At 39.1% G+C, this 25,046-nt stretch overlaps 1 protein-coding gene across 6 annotated transcripts in view; it reads right to left on the bottom strand.

Moving 5' to 3' along the window:
* The window catches only part of LOC122544059 (protein eva-1 homolog A-like), a 369,991-nt gene that overhangs the window by 66,080 nt on the left and 278,865 nt on the right, over positions 1–25,046 (bottom strand). Inside the window, exon 1 of one of the 6 annotated variants that reach the window (XM_043683085.1) lies at positions 24,470–24,526. The exons of 4 other annotated variants lie outside the window; for them this stretch is intronic. Coding sequence is in view for 1 of the 2 variants with exons in the window: in XM_043683079.1 (XP_043539014.1) it covers positions 17,858–17,921 (64 nt within the window). In the remaining variant the exon portion in view is untranslated. Of the gene's footprint in view, positions 1–17,857; positions 17,937–24,469; positions 24,527–25,046 lie in introns of those variants that run through there. One more of the 6 variants, XM_043683079.1, reaches the window with a different exon arrangement.

Raw genomic sequence — 25,046 nt, 5'->3', positions numbered from 1 at the left:
GGCTGGGGCTGTTTTCCCTGGAGCGTCGGAGGCTGAGGGGTGTGGATAGGGTAAATAGGCAAAGTCTCTTTCCTGGGGTCGGGGAGTCCAGAACTAGAGGGCATAGGTTTAGTGTGAGAGGGGAAAGATATAAGAGAGACCTAAGGGGGCAACCTTTTCACACAGAGGGTGGTACATGTATGGAATGAGCTGCCAGAGGATGTGGTGGAGGCTGGTACAATTGCAACTTTTAAGAGGCATTTGGATGGGTATATGAATAGGATGGGTTTGGAGGGATATGGGCCGGGTACTGGCAGGTGGGACTAGATTGGGTTGGGATATCTGGTCGGCATGGACGGGTTGGACCGAACGGTCTGTTTCCATGCTGTACATCTCTATGACTCTATGATTAGGATAAAGAAACATTAATTTTTCACCATTTAGTCCCATAAATTTAACAACAATTCCATAATTGTAATTTTGCTTAACTATGTAAGCTTCTTAGAGTTAAACTAATTTATAATTACATACCTGTTAACAAATAAAAACACATCCCATATGTTTGCATAGCTGTACCAGTAACATACCTAGCAAACAATGGCTGCATTTCAGTCTTCCCAATTCACCACAAATAAATGACATCAATGACATTATAACATGACAAATGCTTTCCTCTCGAAGAAAAATGGTAGCTAGGGAGGAAAATAAAGACTTAGATATGGCTGACCTTGAATGTTTCCATGTAAATATCTTCTAGTTTTACAAGTAAAGGATTCAGCTTAATGAACTCCTGTTTCTCAGCTCTGTTAGAGCAGGAACAGCAAAACCAGATGGTTCACATTCAGCTGAAAATAGCTGCAGTTAAGCTAATAAATATTATTCAGAGATGACAAGATGATTAGATAATTATAATAGTCATGTTATAGAGTGAATCCAGACTATTGAGACTCCTTTTAATTCTGAACACAAAACGTTGCTAACCTTATTATAGGATTGTGAGACATATGGTTCGCACAACATACATTAAATAAATCACCAGTCAGTTAAATACAAAGAAAATTTTATTCTGAAGTATTGCAAAATCATAAACAACATAATTTCTACTTTTACACCATTATTATTTCTACTCTGCCCCATCTCCATTGATCCTGCTCCCCTCCAAACGCTAGCCTGACATCCCCAAACTATCATCCAAAATAGGCAAACTATTGCCAGGGTTCTAACAATCATGGTACACAACTAATTTTGAGAAAAGCTACTGAAATATCCACAGGAACTCTCCCTTTGATATTTCCCTTAATTTGTTGTGGCGTATTGGCCAATGAGATAGCCGAGATTAGGGATTGCAATAAGAGAATTTGAGTCTCGATATCCAGACCTTCTGCTACATATTAGCATTAATTTTAATTGCAAAGTATCATTTCAACAATATCAACATTCATTTGGCATTCTAATCCTTTTTGAGAGTTTTTTCAGGACTAAGATGGTATTCTTTGACCTGCCATTATTCTTGTATCATTGAATCATAGAATCAAATCCCTGGCCATTTGGCCACACATCCAAACTGACTCTCTGAGGAGCATCCCACCCAGACTCACACCCCACCCTATCCCTGTAACCCTGCATTTCCCATGGCTAATCCAGCTAACCTGCACACTATGGGCAATTTAACATGGCCAATCCAACTAACCTGCACATCTTCGGGCTGTGGCAGAAAACCAGAGCACCTAGAGAAAACCCACGCAGACACAAGGAGAACGTGTAAACTACACACAGACAGTCACCCAACGGTAGAATTGAACCTAGGTCCTTGTGCTGTGAGACTTAAGTGTTAACCACTGTGCCGCCTTTTTGATAGGATGGAGGCTGTTTGGCCAAAGTTGCAGAATAAAAATATTATTCCATCAGCTAAGATATTGCACCATTCCATTGATCACCCACGGACTGATGATATAAATTATTGGTTTAGATAAAGATACTGAACAAAGGAAAGTTAAGTTTATTGCTTATGTTACAAATAAACAGATTTATAGAATGAAAGAGAAATTGAATTATCAGAATTATATTGCATTACTGTATTGTGTTGATAACTTTTGTACAATGAGGAAATATGGAAACAACTACAGCAAACTAAACCACATGAATAGATTCAACAAAAACAATATCAAAAATTGATCTCAATTTTTTTGTTATTGAAAATGTCCTCCTAATGCCATTTATTGAAAAGTAACAGAAGTATCAGAACGAAAAGTTACTTTTTCATAATTAACTGGGTGATTTATTTATTTATCTAGGTAGAGATGCAGCAAAATGCAATGTGTAACGCAATAACATTAATTTGCTGCAAGTACACAGAGGGCTAAGAGACACTAACCCTACAGGACTTCGGCGTTGTCTGTCTTCAGAGAGGAGAAATTACTTCTTTCAAAGGGTCATGAATGTTGGGACATTAAATAAATTTAAGAAGGAGGTAAACAGCAAAATCTAGGAAGCTTGACTGTATGTTAGAGGGCCTCAGTCAACATTAAGGGAGGTAAGCCTTCAGTCAGGGGGAGTCAGCACAATAAGTCAGTGTGGGGGCATGCAGATTAGTGTTGGAGTACACAATCTCCTTAAAACAGCATTACAATAATAGTTACCAATGCAGCACTAAAATGCAGAAGCATACTGTAAGTGGATCAGAGATGTGCCATGAGGGTTCTGAGAGGTGACCACATATCAGATTCCAAAGTCCGTAGATGTGGAGTGCTATCAGATCTTAAAGTTCAATCCTATGCAAAATTTGAAAACAACATTAAATTTGATGACAACTGTTCATTCTCACCAGTCATGTTTCACTCGATTGAATGATTTAACTTCCCAGTTGGATGGCTACTGCAGATCGCTTTAGAAAACTAACTTTTTTTTTTAAAATTATCATTTTGTTCATGAATATTGGACTGAATTTTAAGATTTGTGTTGTGCAGGTCCACTTATTTGATGAAGTATGTCCTGAAGATTCTATGTACCTGCTCGGTTTTCAATGTCAAGAATTCTCAATGTGTAGCTTGTTTGCTCTTCGGTATGATATGCTAAATATTAATGAGGCAAGCTGTGCCATTCCTAAATAGACTACCTAGAACTAATCTCCCTTAATTGATGATTTATTTCTGTCTAGCAAAAACACTTGTCTCACTGCTTGGCAGATGCATAAAAGATGCAGTGACATAGATAGGCTTTGCTAATGCTTGGAAAAAGCCTTGGAGTTCTGATAAGATTACATCAAGTATTGAGAACTGTCTCCAGACAGTTGAAAGTCAATTGGAAAATCCAAGCCAACATCCTTTACTGTACCTAAGTATCCTGCTAACAAGCTGGATTGGTTACCTGCTGCCCTCCAGCAAACTGCATGTACTGCATTGATGCTCCCATTTCCACTCCTGTTTCCAACATGGGCTACAAAACAACTAAATTTCAACCCCACATTAATGAGTCTCTGGAACAGGAGTAAAAAAATAAAGTAGAATTTCAAGGTTCCCCCAACACATTGATCACTTCCACTGCAGAACCATTTCTGCCTTTTTTTCCTGAAACCCACAGAAACGTAGGTTTGCCTGAAAAATTGTTTACATCTCTCCTCTGTGTAACCACACCAAAATGATCTCTAAATGTGGGCTGCCATGTGTTATTCAGGTTGTTAACTGAGCACTATTAAATGCCAGTGTTTATTCAATTGAAGATTTCATTGAAGCTTTATGCAGGTCAGTCAAAGAAATGTTGTTACAAATCCTGAGAAAAGGCAAAATACAGTAAAATCAGAATGAAACCCATAAACTGTATTTTAAATTCAGATATAATACCTTCAAAATGTTATTGCCTGACATGAATCCAAATTCTCAAGACCAAGGAATGCTTTTAAACAAGGAATATGGACACTGAGTTATTCTATTATTCAATCTCTGTAAATATAAAGTGTAATTCCGTACCTAAACTGCAATGAAAACACTGATAAAATCTTGCCACTGGACAATAATATAATTTACCTTTAAAATAATTCTTTTGGTCAACTTCCACAAAATACTTTTGAGATCTACTGCTATAATAGGTGAACCGTCCACCAATTTGTTTATGTAGCAATAAATCATGCCTTTCATCTACTCCCATAATGACACTTTGAATCTTCTGCTTCCATGCAGGAGGATTTTCTCTTGCTCCCATTCTCTCTGCACTGATTACACACTCTGAAAGAACCTACGCTAGACCATGACTTCATGGAGTACAATGGTTTCACAGATTATTGTGAATGACGAAAGGGAGAGGATTTTGACCTGATTAGATTCATTTCACTGAAACTGAGTGTTTTTACACAAATACTGTAAAGTTTCATCAGACCAATCTAAAACATTAACTGTTTCTCTCCACAGATGCTACTTGAGCTGCTGAGAATTTCATTCCATCATTCTGGGGTTTGATTTAACATTCATATATCAGACACAAACCCACTTTTCAAATTGTTTAGCCATGGAATAATAATTTTGTTCAATGGATTTGTGTGCAATCAGGAGAACCAAAAATTTTAGATACAGGAAAAGAGAATCTCAGGCCTAGAAAGAAGGTAAATATAAGCTCTGAGGCATGAATGAGGGTTAAGTGAGAGCTGAAAGGCATTGCAGCAGTCAGCGTTTGATGAACTCAAAAGCTTCCACCTCAATGAGATTTCCAGCTTACATTTCTCAACATAGAAACCCATCAATTTCTGTCATGCTTTCATCTTAATCATTATACCAACGCTATGTCTACCTTTGTAAAATACGTTTGAATTTTCCATCCAATTACTATTGTATAAACCCAATAGCACAGCTCCCTCCCAGGTGAAGGTTTCTACATTCCATTGAGCCAGTGTAGTTAACATACAGGACATTAATATATGATACAGAAGCATCCTATAAAACTCAAAATTCATGTGAAGGATCATCGTATTTATCTAGTTTTCTTTTGGCTGTATTTTTATGCCATTATTTTAGACTCAGAAAATCCTTTTGATCCCCCAAAACTGAAATATTTCATAATGTCTATTTACAAATACTAAACACTTTCAATTATGTTGTTCAAAAATTTCAATTTAGTTTGAAAAGAATTAAACTAAGGTTGTAAATTAATTTGATAAACTAATGTAATTTATTGAGTTAAAACAATACTTAATTTCAACATTTCCTCTGGATTTGTAACTGAGAATAAGTTGAACAAAGTACTTTCTGGGTGGCCAAGTCCTGAATTTTAGTGTGTGTTGTTTTCATCTGATTAATTGCACATTTAAGCCATAAAACATCATTAAACATTCAGATGTGGATGATTTCCAATGTGTACTGAAGTGGTTTGGCATTCTAACAATTAAATGCACACAAAACAGACGTAATCCAGCTTGCTTAGAAAGGCAAACACCATTCATTTTGCAAAGAAAAAGTATGAAAAATAAAGTAACTATGTGGTAACTAATAACTTTCACATAACCACAAGATAATGAATAGTATTAAATTGTATGGTGAAAATGTAAAACATATCCACAATATAACAAACTGTTAAAATAGAAAAAAAACATAGAATGATTGTATCTCAGAAGGAGGCCACTTAACATATACATGCTGCTTCTCTACAACAGCAATCAGCTAGCTCTACGACCCATCTCTTTCCCCATAACATGGAAAAATGCACTCCATTGAAGACTTTGTAAACTTTTGTTAAATGCATGATGTGACTGAAAAAAAAGTCTGAATTCAATGGAATGGATTTAGATTTATTGTCACATGTACATAAAAAACAATGAAAAATGTTTTCTTGTGTGTAATACTCAAAGTGTCACTATGTTCCAGCGCTACTTTGAAACACTGAATTTAATGCAAGATTTTACTTCAATAGAGTTCATCTTTCACTCTTCTTGTCCCTCCTTTGCTGCTCCTCTAGTTGCTGCTCAATACTGGCTGGAGTCTCTCTGTAACAGGTTCTGGGGTCTTTGTTAGGGGCCTCTGTTGCTGCTACAATCATGACTGCCAAGTCCGAGCTGGAGCCATGGGCTTAGGGTGTGTGGTGTCGTACCTCTTGTCCCCTATTCGATGCTCCTCCAGAGACTGCTGCTGATCATCAGGGTTCTCAGCTGTCCCCTTCATCAATACTCATGCTCTTTCAGGTGCCCAGGCCTAGCCACAGACCTGAGCCTTGTCTCAGCCTGTGAGTCCAGGCTGGAGGAAATCAGCTGGGGATCTCCTTTCAGTCACCCCTGGCTTGGGTGGAGGCGTGTCCTGCTCATTCTAGCATTGGTGGTGCTGCTGCTACCGGAGGCCTCCTCCTTCACCTGCCACTCTCCAGGCTTTAAAGAAAAGAAAAAGAGAAAAAGCAAAGAGAAGACAAGAAAAAAAAACCAAAGAAAGCAGACGAGCCCTGGGTTCAGCTCTGCTACTCTGCCAACATCTTGAACATCTTCTGTAGGCTTTGGGAGCTGTCTACAAAAAAGCATAACTGTTTTAAAGACCAGGATTATAGACCTTTTCTTCTGGAAGTACATCAGTTTCTCAAATGTGAAGGAATTAGCTTTCATTGTTCATTAGCTGTTTTTGTTTCTTATTTTCTTGATGTTAGTGCATTGCAATAACTTAATAGGGAATATCCATGATCATACATTACCATGCAGAGATACACTAAAATGAATCATGATTTTCTTTTACGATTCACTCATGGGACAAAGTTGTTACTGGCTGGTCAGCATTTATTACCCATTCCTAGTTGCCCTTGAGAAGGTGAGCTGCCTTCTTGAATCACTGCAGTCCACGTATAGGTGGACCGACAATACCCTTAGGGAGGGCATTTCAGGATTTTAACACAATGACACTGAAGGAACTAGAAGGATATTTTTTCAAGTCAATGGCCTGAAAGGGAAATGCAGACAGTGTTGTTACCCCATATCTGCTATTCTTGTCTTTCTAGATGGTAGGGATTGTGGATTTGGAAGTGTTGTCTCAGGATCTTGGGTGAATTTCTGTACTGCATCTTGTAAATAGTACAGATGCTGCGACTTGGGGTCAATGGAGAGACTGAATTTTGGTGGATGTGGTGCCAATCAAGCAGGCTGCTTTATCCTGAATGAAAGTTAGCGGGGAACATTTCATCATACTCCTAACTGGAGCTTTGTAGAAGGCTTTAGAGACTCAGGTGTTGAATTACTGTATTCCTGGCCTCTGACCTGCTCTTGTAGCCACTGTACTTATACAGTGTTTCTGGTCAATGGTAACCTCCAGGATATTGACAGTGGGGGATTCAGGGAAGGTAACATCATTGAATGTCAAGTGGTGCTTGCTAGATTATCCCTTATTGAAGATGGTCATTGCCTGGCATTTGTGTGGTGTGTATGTTACTTGCCACTTATCAGCCCAAGCCTGGATATATTCCATGTCTTGCTGCACTTGGACTTGTATTTGGCCATTTAAAACATCACAAGCTTGCACTGAGGTGGGATTTTGGTAACCTTGGAGTAGGAAATCCAAAATATGCAAATTTAACCTGATAGGTTGGGCCTGGACTTTCAGCATTAATTTGAATAGGCAGAATATCTTTCTGAAGCAGGACGGTACCTTTTCAGATATCGTCAGGGACTCACTTGGGGGACGTAAAGTGCCTTTTGCAATTGTTAAAAGTTATCAAAAATTTATGACATAGCTTAATCGCATTGCCCAATGTTCTAGGAGAACTGGATTGATGAAATTGCACTTACATTCTGACAATCAGATAGGTCTTGCTGAAATACATCAAACTAAAACGGACAGCAAATTTGTCTTTCTGAAGCAGGACGGTACCCTTTCAGATATCGTCAGGGACTCACTTGGGGGACGTAAAGTGCCTTTTGCAATTGTTAAAAGTTATTAAAAATTTATGACATAGCTTAATCACATTGCCCAATGTTCTAGGAGAACTGGATTGATGAAATTGCACTTACATTCTGACAATCAGATAGGTCTTGCTGAAATACATCAAACTAAAACGGACAGCAAATTTGGGCAAACTTTCATGCAGCAGAACAAACTATGCTCTCCACCAGCTTGAGATTTCACTGTTGTTTTCTGGAAACAGTACCAAACATAAAGTTGACATGTCAGCTAGGTATTGGCTTTGTAATGCTGGCACTTCAAAACGAAAGATTGTAACATTTTTAATCACTCATGTAATTATTTGAACCTTCACATTAACTAGAAAATTCTCAAAACACAACAAAAAGAAACACTTAAAAGCAGATTCTGCTGATCCTCATGTATCAAAGAATATCAAGAAACAGCATGTGTCAAATTCTGAACTGTTCTCCTACACTCTGAATTAATTAAAACGCTGTCCCAAAATAGCTTTCAGTGATTACAGCTAGCGATGGGAAACAGATTTCTTTTAAATTGTGACTATATGTCTATTTTTAATGTCACTCTTAACAATTGCTGAATGTGCTTGAAAATTTGTGTAACATCTTATCTTCAATGATAATAGTGTATGAATATATTGCATGTTTTACATGAGTTAAGAAAGGAATGCATTCATTTTCCAATAGCAGAACATTGAGAGTGTCCATATTGAAAGGAATAAATTCTTATGAGTTCAGTTCTTCATTCAGGTGGCAAGACAAGTGGTGAAAAAGCAAAATAAATGGACAATTTGGACCCAGAGACATACTCACATTTTACTCATCACCTCAACAGCTAACTGCTGGCTGAAAAGATCCATTAGGTACTTCCTTAATTTGCCAGTAATTTAAAATGCCAAAGTGGTGAACAGCCATTTCAGTGCTTCAACTCACTGCCATCCCAATTACTTGCCTTCCCAGCAGACAAGAAAAGTAACTGGTCTCCAAACTAGTTAAGTAGGGCAACCTGCATATTGGGCTGTGGGGAGGGGGGGCAACGGGGACCTATATTTGCCTCAGTCTGCAGGCAGAGACACAGATGAAGCAGAGTGGGTGGATTTTGGCCATTGATAGCCAACTCTTGCTGTTGCCTTCAACCCCACTGAGCTCCCTTCTCTGTATGATCCCACCCTCTGGCGAGCAAAGGAAAAATACCATATCATTGTATCCTCTGCTTTAACTGACAGTCTGAAAGGTCCAGATGATTTTCATTGATCATCAGCTTCTGTCAAGTCACTGTTGAGGCCAACAATAGACCAAGAAACTCACTGATCAAGTCTTAAGATGATCAGTGCACAAAACAGCAAAGTTTTCTTAGTAGTGGGAACAGCAAGCCAGTAAAGCACCCAACTCAAGATTTAGCTTGAAACATGGAAAGCCTCAGCCATTGTCATTCATAACTATTATAGAGTTAAATCTTTTAATTTTGCCATTCATACATCATGGGTACTGGTATTGAAACAGGAAAGGGTGAAAAGAAGTTTATGAAGTGGAATGATGTCCTCGCGCGCCCCCCCCCCCCATTTCTGAAATATCCTATTTTCACCAGTAGGTGACATTGTGATAATTACACAAGGGAAAACAAAACTCAACAGAGCCATATCAACTCTGTATTGAGTTTAAACTGCCAATTTTCACTGCAGCAACAGCCTCAACTTAAATGATATTCTGAACCTTTAGAAAGATCATAAATGCTCTTGATTGGTGGATAATATATGCCAAACTGTTAAGCTTTTAAACTTTGAAATAAAAGCATTTGCCAGAGTCTGAGAGTCAAAAAAAATTTGCTCTTTCTTGACATAACTCCAAGTGTTATCCTTACAGCCCGCTGCTTTCCACAACCTATTATCACTGTTTGTGAGGGGAGGGGGTGGAATGGGAGAAAATAAGTTGTAAGTTCATAGTTTGATCGACAGTTCAAGTAGGTTAATAAAGGAGTAGCAGTATTTGAGGTGGGGTTATGAATTAAAATGTTTTTGAGGCAATAAATACTTGAGTGGATTAAAATGTGTTGGATGCACTTTCATGAATGGGATCCTTTTTTTTAATAGAGTGAACAATGCAAATTGATATTTCGAGCTTTATTTGATCTGATGGTTTCTGATATCTGATAGTGGATATTAGATGCGTTGGCACATAGGGTTTGAGAGCAAAAAGTGATCATGGAGGTATGGGATCACATGTTGGCACTGTTGAGGTAGGGCTGTGATTGATGGGAGTTATGGCTTGGCACAAAGAGTACAGGAGCTACTGGGAGTGGATTAACATTAAGAGTATGAGGGACATTGAGTTGGACGGGGGAAGACAGTTGGAAGTATGGGCATGAGGAATGGATGGGGATACGGAGGAGCTATGAGGATTTGAAGGCCTCACATAGAGAAATACAACTGGGACAATTTCTAAAGAAGGCCTTATCAGCTCGGCATTCAGTGGTCTACAGCCACCCACAGTCTGCACAGAGCAACACAGGTGCCCAATCCACACCACACTTTCCTCCTCCTATACCCCCTCCCCCCGACAACGGCAACAAAATCATAGAGATTTAATGTGTAACCCCCAAAGAATCAGCTTTCATCAAAGACCATATGCAACAAACCTTTCATAAAATTCCAGAAGTTTGTTTTATGTCCTTTAATCTTGTATTCTCAGCTGTCTTTTCTCTTTGATTTTCACATTGTCCGTCACTTTTAGACTGTGTGAGTGTTTTTGCTTTTGTTTCAGCAAAGCCTTGCTCTCCCAGTTTTGAAGTCCATGCAACAAATGTTATAAGTTGGGCAAGATTGCAGTGAAAGAGCCAAAATTTAAGCTAGGTTATGGATGTATTGAAAAATTGCTCTAAATAAACTAATTAAAGCAGGAGACATGGGGACTAGACAAAGTGAGTTTTTCTTTTAAATCTCTGACTTCTGAGAGATCTGGCTGAATACTATCAGTCTGCCTAGTTCATTAAATGAGGCAAACAAACTGTCAAATGACACTTTTAGATTTCACTTTGAAAAACAAGACCTGTATCACAGTTTTGTTTTGTACTGACTCATGGAATGTGGGCATCGCTGGCAAGACCAGCATTTATTACTCATCCATACATGCCTTTGAGAAAGTGGTGGTGAGTTGCCTTCTTGAACTTTTACAATTTATTTGCTGTAGGTACAGTACAATACTATTAGAAAGTGAGTTCCAGGATTTTGACCCAGCAACACTGAAGGAACAGTGATATATTTCCCAGTCAGGATGTTGAGTAGCTTGGAGTGTAGCTTACCCAAGATGGTGTTCTCATATTTACTGCCCTTATTCTTCCAAACAGTAGCAGTTGTGGGTTTGGAAGGTGATGTCCTTGGTGAATGTCTGCAGTGCATCTTATAAATGATGCACATTGCTGGTACAGTGCATTGGTGTTAGTTAAAGTGAACGTTAGATGTGGTACCAATCAAGCAGGTTATTTCATTCTGAAAGGAGTCAAGCTTCTTCAGTGTTGTTAGAGTTGCTCTCCTACAGGGAAGTGGGGTGCACTCCATCACATTTCTGACTTGTGTCTTGTAGATGGTGGACAGGCTTTGGGGAACTCGGTGGCGAGTCATTCACTGCAAGATTCCCAGCATCTGACCTGCTCTTGTAACCACAGTATTTATACATCTAGCCCAGTTCAATTTCTGATCAATGGAAAACCTAAAGATGTAGTTAGTGAAGGATTTTGTGATGATTGTGCCATTGGATGTCAAGGGGCGATGGTTCAGCTTCTATTTTGTTAGAGATGGTAATTGCCTGCACTTGTGTGGTGTGAATGTTACTTCATAATGTGGATGCATTTGGACTTGAACTGCTTCAATATCTGAGGAGTCACGAATGATGCCAAACACTGTGCAGTCATCAGTGAACATTCCCAGTTCTGATCACATGATGGAAAGGTGGAGTGGGAATCCTAACATCAGGATCAAATGCAGGTCTCAATCCTTGATCAACTGACCAACTAGAGTCATCAAAGACTGCTGACTGTCCACAGAAAATTCCATGCAGTCCCTTTCCCCTGCTACTCCTGCAGTTTGTAGGTTTATTTCCTTCAAGTATACATTCGATTTCCTTTTGAAATCATTCATTGTTGCCCCTTCCACCAAATATGCAAGCAACAATTTCCAGCTCATTATTATTATATGCAGTGTTAAAAATTCTTCCTTTCATATCCCTGGATTGCTTCCATAAAACATCTGTGTATCTATCCTTGTAGCAGCTGCCATTTCCAAAGCTATCATAATCTTGTACACCACAATCAAATCTCTTTTACTCCCAAGAGGAGAATTCCAACTTCACCAACTTAAATTTGGAGCTAAATACGACCCCCTCTTGGTCAATTCTGTAACTCCTGAATGCACCCTCTCAAATACCTTCACTCCTTTCATAGATCCAATTCTCTGGCATATTCCCCATACCTTGGGAAGATTGGACGATTACGGCAAGCCTCTCACCTATCCCATTTTGTTTACCCACCTAGCAAGCAAGCCATCCACATCAAGTAGTTAAGTGGTAATCCACTCTCATGTACCCTCTTTTTCAATTGATCTTATTCAAATTAACTAAATGTAAAAGAAGCAGCCACTTTTAATTTAAGTTTGGTAGATGCATACCAGTGGAGAGAGAGTAGAATGCCTTCCAGCAGTCAAAGAGCTACAACTTTCTGGTGCAGGCAAGTTCAAACCTTGAGGCACACTTTCAACACTTCTAAAGTTTATAAATGCAAAAATATTCATATCTGCCAGATTTTAAAATGATGAGCTGCAGCTACTGTTTGTCCATAGTACATTGTCAGCAGCATGGATAGGGTTAGGGGTGTGAGAAGATGTTAGAAGCAATCTAGAACACTTCCCATCTGACCTGTGTACATAGTCTTTCTCTGACCATGTTTCAGGCAGAGTGAGAACCTGCCTAACGATTGCAAGTTTCTAGTTAGCCTGGAGGAGAGGACCCTTGCCTCTAAATTAATGCACTCAAGCACCCACCAACTGCCTGCAGCCATGAAGCACTGTGGAACTATCCTGACCTCCTGGAAAATTGTCACACATCTACAACCAGCACCCTCTAAAATACCTTCACTCCTTTCATAGATTTGATGACCAGAACTGGACACAATGATCCAGTTGTAGCCTAGAGTTTTACAAAATTTCAGCTTAACATCCCTGTTTTTGTGCTCAAAGCCACCATTTATGAAGGCCAATATTCCATATATTTTATGGACCACACTCTCAATATGTTTACCTCCCTTCAAAAATCTATGTACATGAACACCATGATCCCTGTCACTGCTTTTGAACGAGGCTATTAAGTCTCTTTTGCCTCTTCTTACGCCTTCTTCCAAAGTACGTCAATTGATACTTCTCTGCATTAAATTGCACTGCTACATGTGCCCATTATGCTAGGCCATCTATGCCATGGCAGTAGTGGGAAATTCTGGGCCTGCCTCTCCAACTTGCCATGGAGAGCCAGCCTCAGTTCTCTCCACATATTTTAAGTAATCCAGTAGTTATAAATCATCAATATGTTCCCAGACCACATTTTTGTGAGTGTATAGATCATTGATTTACTGTCAGTTGGCTGATTTGAGAGAACAGTCAAAACTAGAAAAAGTATATATCTGCAGCTATTGCACTCCGAACACCGTAAAAGAGACTGAAAATGTGACTTGTGATAGTGTATCTTATCAGGTCTCAAACAATAACTATAACTCTTCTGTGGAGCAAGTTTGATTGAGCAATCCATTTCACAAGGACCTGACGTAACACATCAAACACAGGTAATATTCAGATTGGACTTCACTATTGATTTTTTTACCTTCTATCTTAAAGCTGCTGACTCATGTTTGGATAAAGTTCCAAAGGATCAGCAGGCAATTTCAGCTAGCAGAGAAAACAGAACAGCAAGTCAAGATTATCCTCAGCTACATATAAAAGTCATGAGATGATAAACAAGAATGGGAACATTAGCTGATCTTGGTCCATCAAAAATCCACTTCTAACTTAAACTTCTTTAAGTGATGATACATTCATTATTTATGTCAGGGCAGTTTTGTTTACTTATAAATTTATGGCAAATAAACGTTACTTTGATGCTATAGAATCTTAATTGAACCAGGTCTGTACCACTCCACATTCCATTCATCCTTTCAAGTCTGACAATGTTATGAACCATGGCTCATACCAGCAAATTAAAGATGCATGTCACATGAACAATATTCAAAGTTTGTGAGAAGATTTGTAGCTCGGGTGCTCGTTGCTGTGGTTCTGTTCGCCGAGCTGGAAGTTTTTGTTGCAAACGTTTCGTCCCCAACCCAAAGGACTAGCCACACTACCATACTTCAAGAACACCTCTGAACTGACAGCCAGACTACTGCGACCACTAGGACTTATAACAGCACACAAACCAACAGCCACACTCAGACAACAACTCACCAGAACGAAGGACACAATACACAGTATGAGCAAAACTAATGTAGTGTACAAAATCCCATGCAAGGACTGCACAAAACATTATATAGGACAAACAGGAAGACAGCTAACGATCTGAAACTGACAACCGGAAGTGGCAGGGACAGGCCACTATAAATGCCGGAGGAAACATCACAGAAGCGCTTCACAGGAGGCTCCCAAGCACTGAGGATGTCACCTAGACAGGGGACGAAACGTTTGCAACAAAAACTTCCAGCTCGGCGAACAGAACCACAGCAACATGAACAATATAGTATTAATGAGTTATCTGAATTTACATACACAGACAGGGTAAACCAGATTAGCACTAATGAAGTAGAGGATAATTCACATTCGTTAAAAAAGAGTTCTGGAGCAATATGTTGAAGAACCAACAAGGAATCAAGTTACTTGGATTTATGTAATCAAAAAGGGATGATTGAGAACCTTGTACTAAGAAATAGCAACCATAATATGATAGACTTTCATGTTATATATGAATATGAAATAGTTCATTCTGAAATTTGCATTTTAAATCTGCATAATGGAAACTACGAAGGCATGATGGGTAAATTGGATATGATGGATTGGGAAAATATGCTAAAAGATTGGGCAGTTGATTTGAAGATAAGGACTGGTATTTTTTTAAAATTTACATGGTTTACAACAGATATAAATTCTTCTAAGGCACAAATATCCAACGCAAAAATTGAATCAACAATGGCTAACAAAAGAAGTCAAAGATTTCATAAGAACAACTTTAATTTCTCTCCACAAATGCTGCCAGACCTGCTGAGCTCTTCTAGCAATTTCTGTTTTTGTTCATGAAAACAACTTTTTAAACTATCAACATCAATGCTACCAGTAGCCTCAATGCAATGACAACAATATTCAACTACAACAATTCAAACTGATGTGTTTTTTTTAAAACCTTTGGGCGCACTGTTCATTACACCTTTCTGTGCAGCTGTTGTGTGGCTGATTCTTCTCATCTTTAACAATTAGTAAACTCTTTTAAACTCAAGCAAGCCTGGTTAAATTGGCTTCTTTTATAACAAATGTTCTAATATTTGAATTTGAGAAGGGAAGGAATCCATTTTCAGATTAACTTTATTGACATGAACTGAGACAGCAGGTAAATAAACACAAGGAGCAAATCATTCCTCCCCCCCAGAAACTTAAGATTTGCTATCTCCTTTCTGGCATTGAAAAAGTCAGGAACCGCATCCAGAATCTGGATGTAATGTGGAAAAAAGTACAGTGACACCATGTTTATGAAATTTGTTAAGTGACAGGAGTCAGAGTAATGGGGAACAGTTTTTTTTAGCAGGTCTAAGACTTATAGTTGGGTCCCCATAAATTGGTATTTCTTGACAAATATTAAAGACATACAGTTTAATATATAGGACACAATTTCAAAATTTGCAGATGGCACAAAAATTGGAAGCATTGTGAAATACAAGAAAGAGTGTTAATATCAAAAAGCTACAAATGTGCTGTTGGACAGTACAGACAAGCGGCACATGAAATTTAACAAAAGTGTAAAGTTATTATATTTGGGAGAAACTATAAGAAAATGTGATATAAAATTAAGGATAAATTTCTAGAGTAGTTGCTGGAAGGGGGATAGAAATATAAATGTGTGCAAATCACTGAAGTGACAGAGCAAGTTAAAAGAGTTAGGAATTATGCATACAGGATCCTGAGGTTTATCAAAAGGAGCAAAGAGCATGTAATCATGGGAGTTATAATAAACCTGTGTAAAACTTCTCAGCACAAAGCACACAAATCTTGCGATTTTAAAATAAATTTAGATACAGAAAATATTAATGCTCATTCACTATTAGTATCAGTGCAAACCCAGCAAAATGGACACGCAAGAATTTTTATGGTTTATTCTTTCATGGTATGTGGGCATTGCTAGCATTTATTGCTCATCCCTAATGCCCCTTGAACTGAGTGGCTTAGCAGCTACCTTTGGAGACGTGCCTCCCAGATTTTTGGCACTATGCTTGATGTTTTGTGTCAAATTTGGTGTTCACAGATTCATATGCACTTACTGATGTAAGCCACACCAAATGATTTTAGTGAGACTGCTATGGCAGGTGTTGAGACGATGTAATAAACATTTGCAGAGTGGGCAAATCATGATATCAGTCAGCACATAACAATGATTTGACTGTACATGTACCATTTTTAGACTCAATGCACCAGATAACTCTGTTAATCTCACACTAGTGAAGACGTGTTCAGCAGCAAGAAGGATGCCCATCTCTCCACCCAAAGAGTGCTATTTGAAGATGCCACTCCCAATTATTTTAAGATTAGTTGCTGAGTTAATAGAAGTGTTTGGAGAATGCACTGCCGTTCAATTGGTAAAGTCTATAGGAAGTGGTGTGGCACATGGTGAGGTCCTTATATTTTATCACTACAAAGAATCTGCTCAGATGACTTGATACAAATCATGGGTGGGCGATAGTTACAAGATCTGCAACCTGAAACATGGTAGGGTGCATGCTGAGAGGATCAACAAAGAAAACAAAAACTGTTCTAAGAGATAGGAAGGGAAGGGAGGAAAAGAGTTCTCAGCATAAGGCCATCAGCCCAGGGTCCAGGCAGCATTCTCCCATCTCAGTTGTAACCAACCACTATCAATGTTAGGTGTCTTGGCAGAAGTCATGTTGTTTTTACTTTGAGTCAAGGATTAGTGGTGATGGAAGAGCACAGCAGTTCAGGCAGCATCCAAGGTACTTTGAGTCAGTCAGCATACGAAATCAGAGGATAGCTACAACTCAGTCATAAGTCTGCTTGCATCCCATGCATCTATAGCCAGTGTGCACATAATGACAGCCATGTTGCAATATGCTAGTGATGGAACAGACTACTCGGTTGCATCAGTAATACTTCTGTTGCCTGGATCACTGGACAATCCCTGCTGTTCTCATCAGAACACATTTTGGTTTGACAATTATGTTTAGGGCAGGGCTAATGCTACTACCACTTACATGTACTAGTAGCATGAAATTTATTTGCTGCTTGCATCAGAAAGAACATGCATGTGTTAATCTCACATCACAGTATGCCCCCATATTTTTGGAGGTTATAGAATTTTCTCCCTAATCTCCCTTTGCACTCTCCTGCACCTACAAATATATCCACACCCTGTATTTTAGCGCTCCCCACTGCAATGCACTAACACTTGAATGATTGGTTTTCCGTTGGAATGAGAAGGGCTGAGGGCCATTATAATGTTACAATCGCAAAATTGATTTCAAGTTCATTAAACTTAGAATGGACTGTTGTCATCAGTAGACAAATTACTAATGCATTCATGTGAATTCCTACATTTTGTTTATGCAGACCTTAATTAAAAACAAGTGAGATTTCACTGTGCGAGGACCAGAGGTAGAGGGATGTCAAATTAATAATTTATTCTAAAATTTCTCAAAACATGCAATGACAGGAAATTTTATCCACTGTTAGTATAATAGAATAATCTGTAGGCAATGCTCACAAAATTTTCCACAAACTTGCACTCGTTCAGAAGTTGTGCCCATCAAAAAACTTAAACTATACATGGTCGCCCCTGAAAACCAAGTTGTTTTGTATCCTCTTCTACTGCATTTCAATTCTGTAGTTGTTCAATAAAAAATAGTGCACATGTATTAAATTAAATTTAATACTCAACAAACTAATTCAAAGGTATTACATAAATCAATTAATACTGGGCAGTAAGTACACATCATCTAGATACAATTACCTTCGTTAAGTACTCAAATTTAATTTGTTATTACAGGTTCCCTAATCTGGCATTCTCTGGTCCACAGTACTTCCAGTTTTCCAAACAAGTAGACAGTTTCTGACTTTGCAGAATTGAACTGACAAGTAAATAGATCATCTAAATAATTGCTTTCCATTCACTTTATGTTGCACAGCACTTCTTAAACTTATTTAAAACTCCCACGCTGACCCTAACATGCAATCTCCTGTGACCTAGCAAGGCTGTCAGTTTGCAGAGGTACAATCTGTAAATGAAAGTTAAAGGGGAGGAAAGTTCATTGTGCATGCAAATGAGTTAGTCTGGGAGGTGATAGTCTCGCAACATCATAGCCAGCAAGTGGGGAAACTTGGATAGGCTTGACACAGTGATGCCCAAGCCACTTTAAACCCTGGATGTATTCTGAAGGGATATCTTAAGTCTGAATCTGCTAAGAGCAGGTTGGATAAGAGGAAGCTGCTTCAAGAGCTATGTGGGAAGAACGGATTCCTTTTGGCCCTCAAAGGAAGATTAAAAACACAAATATTCCTTGGCTTCTTCTGATCACAATCCTTTCATTATCCAACACCAACTACTGGTGTGGTGAATGGCAGGAAAAGTCACATCAGAGTCCAGACAATATCAACAGATCCCAAAATTTGCAAATTAAAGAATCTCCTTACCTTCAGAGCATGAGTTCTTTCTATAGGACTGGATAGGTCACTCATGCAAACATGTCAGGAATGCAATGAATGAACTACCTTCAAGCATGGGTTAATGTTAAATAAGGAATATTAAATGTGATTGTATATAAATGAAGGCTGAAGCTATGGTTCAGTTGTCCTTAGAAATGTTTTTGTAACTGTATCAAGTGTTCTTCACACAAGTATTTCCTGTATTCAAGTACAACCAACCTGTAACTGATCCTACTTCAATAAAGTAAGAGATCAAAAGAACACACGCCCCCATTCCTTCCTGGACACAGGAGAAGCAAGGGGTTTCAGTAAACCATAGTGAGTCATAGGAGAAATTTTATTTCACCCATTGTGAAAGAACATTAAGTGAATCAGTAATGCAATGTTAAAAGACTTTGATCTATGAAGGTTAAGAAATCTGCGCTCCCACGGATCACTTAGAGTCTTACTCAACATTATAACTTCTACTAGCATCTGTATGAAGAAAATTAACTAAATGAGCAAGAGTTTCCCCACCTACACAAAAAAATTGCTGGCAGTCTACTTTCATAACATTTTAGCTCCACATTGCCAGGAAGTTCAGCCGCTTGCAAAAGGAATAACCTCAAATTATTTGGTCGCGGTTGATTTTGCGAAATCCTCTCCTACTCTAATATGTAATGCAACCTCTTGCTATGCAGGAGAACAGTAAATGCAATATTTCAATTTGCTGCATGAACTGCAGGAAAAGGTAAATGTGACTTATTGGTGTCAGTAACAAAGGACTACCCTATGCGAAATAGGAATTTCTGCTTTCAGGACTCAGTGGTAGCTCACAGTTTTATGCAGTGCTTTGTAATTACACTCCATCTTTCTTTAAATTCAGCTACAAATGAAGTGATGTTTGGTATTGTTTACATTTTGTTTCACTGCATTGGTGAGTAAGGGAGCGTATTTGTTTAAAAATTATTCTCAAAATCAAATATTGCTTGCGAGCAATTAGCTTTTTACTTAAAATACCATTTTGAATTTTTACAATTCTTTCAGACTTGAATGGGGCTCTCTGCTGGAGAGAAGGTGACACCAGATTATCAAGTAACTGGGGCGACACGGTGGCACAGTGGTTAGCACTGCTGCCTCACAGCTCCAGAGACCTGGGTTCAATTCCCGCCTCAGGCGACTGACTGTGTGGAGTTTGCACATTCTCCCCGTGTCTGCGTGGGTTTCCTCCGGGTGCTCTGGTTTCCTCCCACAGTCCAAAGATGTGCAGGTCAGGTGAATTGGCCATGCTAAATTGCCCGTAGTGTTAGGTTAGGGGTATGGGTGTGTTGCGCTTAGGCGGGGCGGTGTGGACTTGTTGGGCCGAAGGGCCTGTTTCCACACTGTAAGTAATCTAATCTAATCTAAAAAAAAAAGTGTTCTGTAACTGCCAGATAGTAGATTCATTTAAATCACAGAAGTATAAAAAAAAATTTAAGTGAAGTGTTCAGAATGCAGTGGGAAAGAGTGGAATCATTTCAGTTTGGTGAGAACATGAGTTCAGTGAGAGACAGAGGAAGATACTTTATTCTTTTTCTACCTTTGTCTGCCTCCAGGTGACTGAGAGTTGAAAAACTACAATGAGAAGGCTGAGTTTGAAAAAAAAGCACCACAAGTAACATTACAGGAGAATTGTTCTTTCTAATCTTCAGCTTGTAGTTTTTAGTAGAAAGGAAGGCTTACTTCATGGTAGGGCAGCTTAGCTGGGTGGAATTCCCATCCTGTGGCATGTGAGAAATCATTGATGTATTACATAATCTAAATGAACATATGTGCATGTAGCATCACTATAGAAACTCAGGCTTCAGTTTCTATAATTTGATCAATGACAGGGATAAATTGTGGTTCATCTACAAAGTAGAGAGTTATATGGATAGCATTAGATTAGATTAGACTAGATTACTTACAGTGTGGAAACAGGCCCTTCGGCCCAACAAGTCCACACCAATCCGCTGCAGCATAACCCACCCTGACCCATTCCCCTACATTTACCCCTTCACCTAACACTATGGGCAATTTAGCGTGGCCAATTCACCTAACTTGCACATTTTTGAACTGTGGGAGGAAACCGGAGCACCCAGAGGAAACCCACGCAGACGCAGGGAGAATGTACAAACTCCACACAGACAGTCGCCTGAAGCGGGAAATGAACTCAGGTCTCTGGCGCTGTGAGGCAGCAGTGCTAACCTCTGTGCCACCATGCTGCCCACATTCAGAGAGGCAGTCACACTATAGGTTAGGGGCATGCAAGCAAGTGAGGAATGCCTAACTGCCAGAGTCTGAAAGGGACAGGTAGATAGTACAGGAGTCTCTTGAGGTCCCACTTGAGCATTAGTTTCCATTTAGGATACTGGTGAGGGTTACAGTTCCTCAGCAGAGTACAGCAAGCACCAAGCCTGTGGCACCATTTGTAAACCATTTGCACAAGACAGAAAGAAGAAGAATGAAACACAGTATAATGATAGATGCTTCATTAATTATGGGATAGGAAGGGGGATGTAGTCCCGCAGTCAGAACTGAGGGAGATAGGTAGAAGATCAGCAAACAGAACCTCATAAGTAGCAATCTCTCAAATATACCCACAGCCGGAGACTAGTGAGTACAAAACTGGAAGAAGGATGAATGTGTTGATGGAAAGATGACGCAGGAAGGGGGGGATTCAGAGCTGAACAGGTTGCACCTGAACAAAGTTGGGATGGAATTCCTTGGCAGGACATTTTGTTGGTTCTTTTGGAATGCTTTAAACAAACTCTGTCTCTGTGTAGGATCCAGGAAAAAAACATTGGAGCACAATATCAAGTTGTAAATTACTGGAGTTAGAGTAAGGGAGAAAGTAAAGTTTTCTATAACAGGGTTACTACATGTATGTGAATGCAAAGAATATAGTAAGGGAAACTGCAATTACCCGAATATGGACTAGGATAATGCAAGCACCAAGGACAGAGAGAGAGAGATAACCATTCTTAGATTTTGTTTAGGTGAATTTTCTACAATAGTTTGTGGTAAGGCCAACATGAAAGAATTTACTGCTGGACCTGGTTGTTGGAAATGAATTGGATCCAGTAGATCAAGTGCCGGGGGGGGGGGGGGGGGGTGTTTAGAGATGAGTGGTAATTATTATAAAGTTAGGATGATGATGGAAAGGAATAATAGACAATCCATAGAATAATAATTAACTAGGGAAGAGTCAATTTCGATTGAGTAAGAGTAGAGCTGGACCAAAGCTCGGTGGGAAAAACTCTAGTTGAATAATGTACATGTGAAAAGAATATTTATTTTTGAAGGTAAACCAGATCTAGGAAGCACTGTTTTCAAATTCAGGATTGCTTTCAATGAAGGAATAGTTTGAGCACAATTGTGGTATATTTCTTCAAAAGGGAAAGGTAGGGTAAACAAATCCAGAACTCACCTCATGAATATGCAGATATAAATTAAAACTTTGAAAAAAGCGTGCTGTGACTTGTGTCAGGTAGAAAATACATATGAAAACAATTGCAGTGCAAATATCCATAACATATAAACAGATGAAGTGGGAACAGTGAGCTATTCAGTCCCTCAAGCCTGCTCCATCATTCATTTTGACCATGACTGATCTGTTTGCATCTAAAATTTCACATTCCATCTACCCTGTATAATTTCTGACTCAATGCCTAACAAGATTCTATATACCTCTGCCTTAAAAATATTCAGTGACTCTGCTTTCACTGCCTTCTGAGATAGTATTCCAAAGTTGCACAACGTTCAGAGATAAAGAAATCTCTAATTTCTTTCCTAAAGAGAAATCTCTAATTACTTTCCTAAAAGAGCAATCCCTAATTTTAAACAGCACTCCCTAGATCTGGACCACCAAGAGTAAATATTCTTTGTTTTGATCAGATATTAAATTCTGTTGCAAGTATTAAAATGCAAATGCCTCATCAAAGAGGTACTAATGTTACTGCAGTCTTTACATTTTACAAGTGACTCAGTATCCCAATTTATGCTTTGACTATTACATTTCTTTTCTTCCTTTACACTATCTACATATCACTATCAAAGCCAAAATTTATCACTCTTCTCCAATTAAATTTGTAATTTAATCACATCCTTAAACTGCAGCAGTGCATGAGGTGCAGGTATTTTCCCAATACATTTAGGGAAGGAGATCAAGAATTTTGATCCAGAAAGACTGAAGGAGTGGTGTGATCATTCTGAGGCAAGTTGATGAGATGGTGGTGCTGTCATGCACCTGCAGTCCTTCTAGATGATAGAAATAGCAGCTATAAAAGAACACTTTGAGAGTTACTGCACAGCATCTTGCATACAGAACACATCTACAACCTCTGCCAGTGCTGGGTGCGATGCGAATCAAATAATCTGCTTTGTCCTGGAATGGTGTTGAGAGTTGTTGGAGCTGCACTCATCCAGAAAAATGGAGAATATTGCATCATACCTCTCACTGTGTCTTGTAGATGACAGAGTGGCTGTGTTGAGTATTACGAGTAGTACTACCAGCAGTTCAAGGTGACAGCTCTTGACCACATTCACAGAGTAATGATGGATGAAAAATAAATCCTGACATTGCTAGGATACCCACACTCCTGGAATGATTTTTTTTTCAAAGTAACTGTTTTCAGGAGAGCAATGAGGAAAAATATAGAAAAACCAGGTGTGTGTGATATTAACATCATTCTACAAATGCGATGAATGTCTAAATCATCAGTGAGATCTTCTGGTATCTGGATACCACAAGATATGCACTGGATTCCCTAGAAATCCCATGCAATGACTCTGCAGGAATTGGCTAGGAAATCTGAACTTCCAACAGAAAATTCCTCTGCACCACAGCATCCTCAAAAAAGCAATCTCTGAATCTGTCAGGTCAAAGACTTCACAGGTTCCAACTTACCTGGGCGGCTATCCAGGAAATGTTATCAGAAAACCCTAATCTAACTCCCAAGAAGCTACTAACCGCACTCCAATCCTGACTCCCCATAACACTCCAACTCCACCTGACCCTCAACTGCCCAACAGAACTTCACTACCTGACTTGCATCCAAGCACCACCTTCCCCTTTGCCTCCTCTCCAAGTCTCTGACTCCATCGCAATTTTCTTCTTGATTTGACTCAATCTCCCCACTTTATTGATTCTCCCTGACACCCTAATCCCTTACCTGCTGTCACTTACCAGAATACATCAGCTACTTTCGTAAAAAGGGAGCAGGGCTTTTGCGCAGGTTCTGTCCTCAGGCAATTATTTTGACTGATCAGTATCAGAAAGAGGGGAATGAAAGCTGACAATAGAATTTGAGCCATTGTTTACTGCACCATTTGACTATCCTAACAGGTTTTAGTCTTATAGCTAGCTCTTTTCTAACAATTATTGCTTGTAAGTAGTATCATAATTGTTCATTTTAGAACTGCAGAGAGAAGGATACTACATCTTTTTGACCCATCAGCCATTCAACTATTTTGTCAGCTGGACGAAAAAAATGGAGCACCCTGCAGTTCTCAATCTAGGAAATTACTTTCAATCTATCTTCTGTCAGCTGTCAAATGATTCCTGGCAGCTGGCCTTGCCTGCATTAACTCAGCTCATTGAAATCGAAAAAATGCAACTGATTGACAGTCACAAACAGAATACCTGCTCTTAGCACAAAGTTATGTCTTTACTTACCAAAAACAGTGCTTGCTTTCCCCAGTACCACAGATCTCTTACCAGTGAAAAGATGCAAGTTACATTGTGCAAAAGCAATAAAACGATCCATCCGGTTAGAGGGCAAACTTCAATCAACACAGCAGGAGAGTTAATGAGTTAACAAAACCTAGATCAACTTTTCCCATGGGATCATGTTTTAGTACCTTATTGGCATACTTGTTATCACACAAAATAGAAGCTTGCTATGCTTTGAAAGCAGTTGTCTTGAAAACAGTTAGTACTTGAGAGATTAATTTCAAATCTGTTACCTTCTAGGTTGGCATAGTAACTAAAAGTGTTTTTTTCCATCACAAAGTAATGCCAACCTATCGAAACAGTCTGGCACTTCCAAAGATTAGGTGGCAACAGCATCATCCAAGATGGGATAGACAAGAACACCAGTAGGCTGTGCTATAATTCCGCCACCTCCAAACGGACCCCACCACCAAGGATATATTTCCCTCCTCTCCCCTATCAGCATTCCGTAAAGACCACTCCCTCCGTGACTCCCTCGTCAGGTCCACACCCCCCACCAACCCAACCTCCACTCCCGGCA

The sequence above is a fragment of the Chiloscyllium plagiosum genome, chromosome 3 (genome assembly GCF_004010195.1).
Source record: "Chiloscyllium plagiosum isolate BGI_BamShark_2017 chromosome 3, ASM401019v2, whole genome shotgun sequence".
NCBI classification, from domain to species: domain Eukaryota; kingdom Metazoa; phylum Chordata; class Chondrichthyes; order Orectolobiformes; family Hemiscylliidae; genus Chiloscyllium; species Chiloscyllium plagiosum.
Note: the sequence above shows the minus strand (reverse complement) of the source record. Positions and strands in the feature narration are given on the sequence as shown.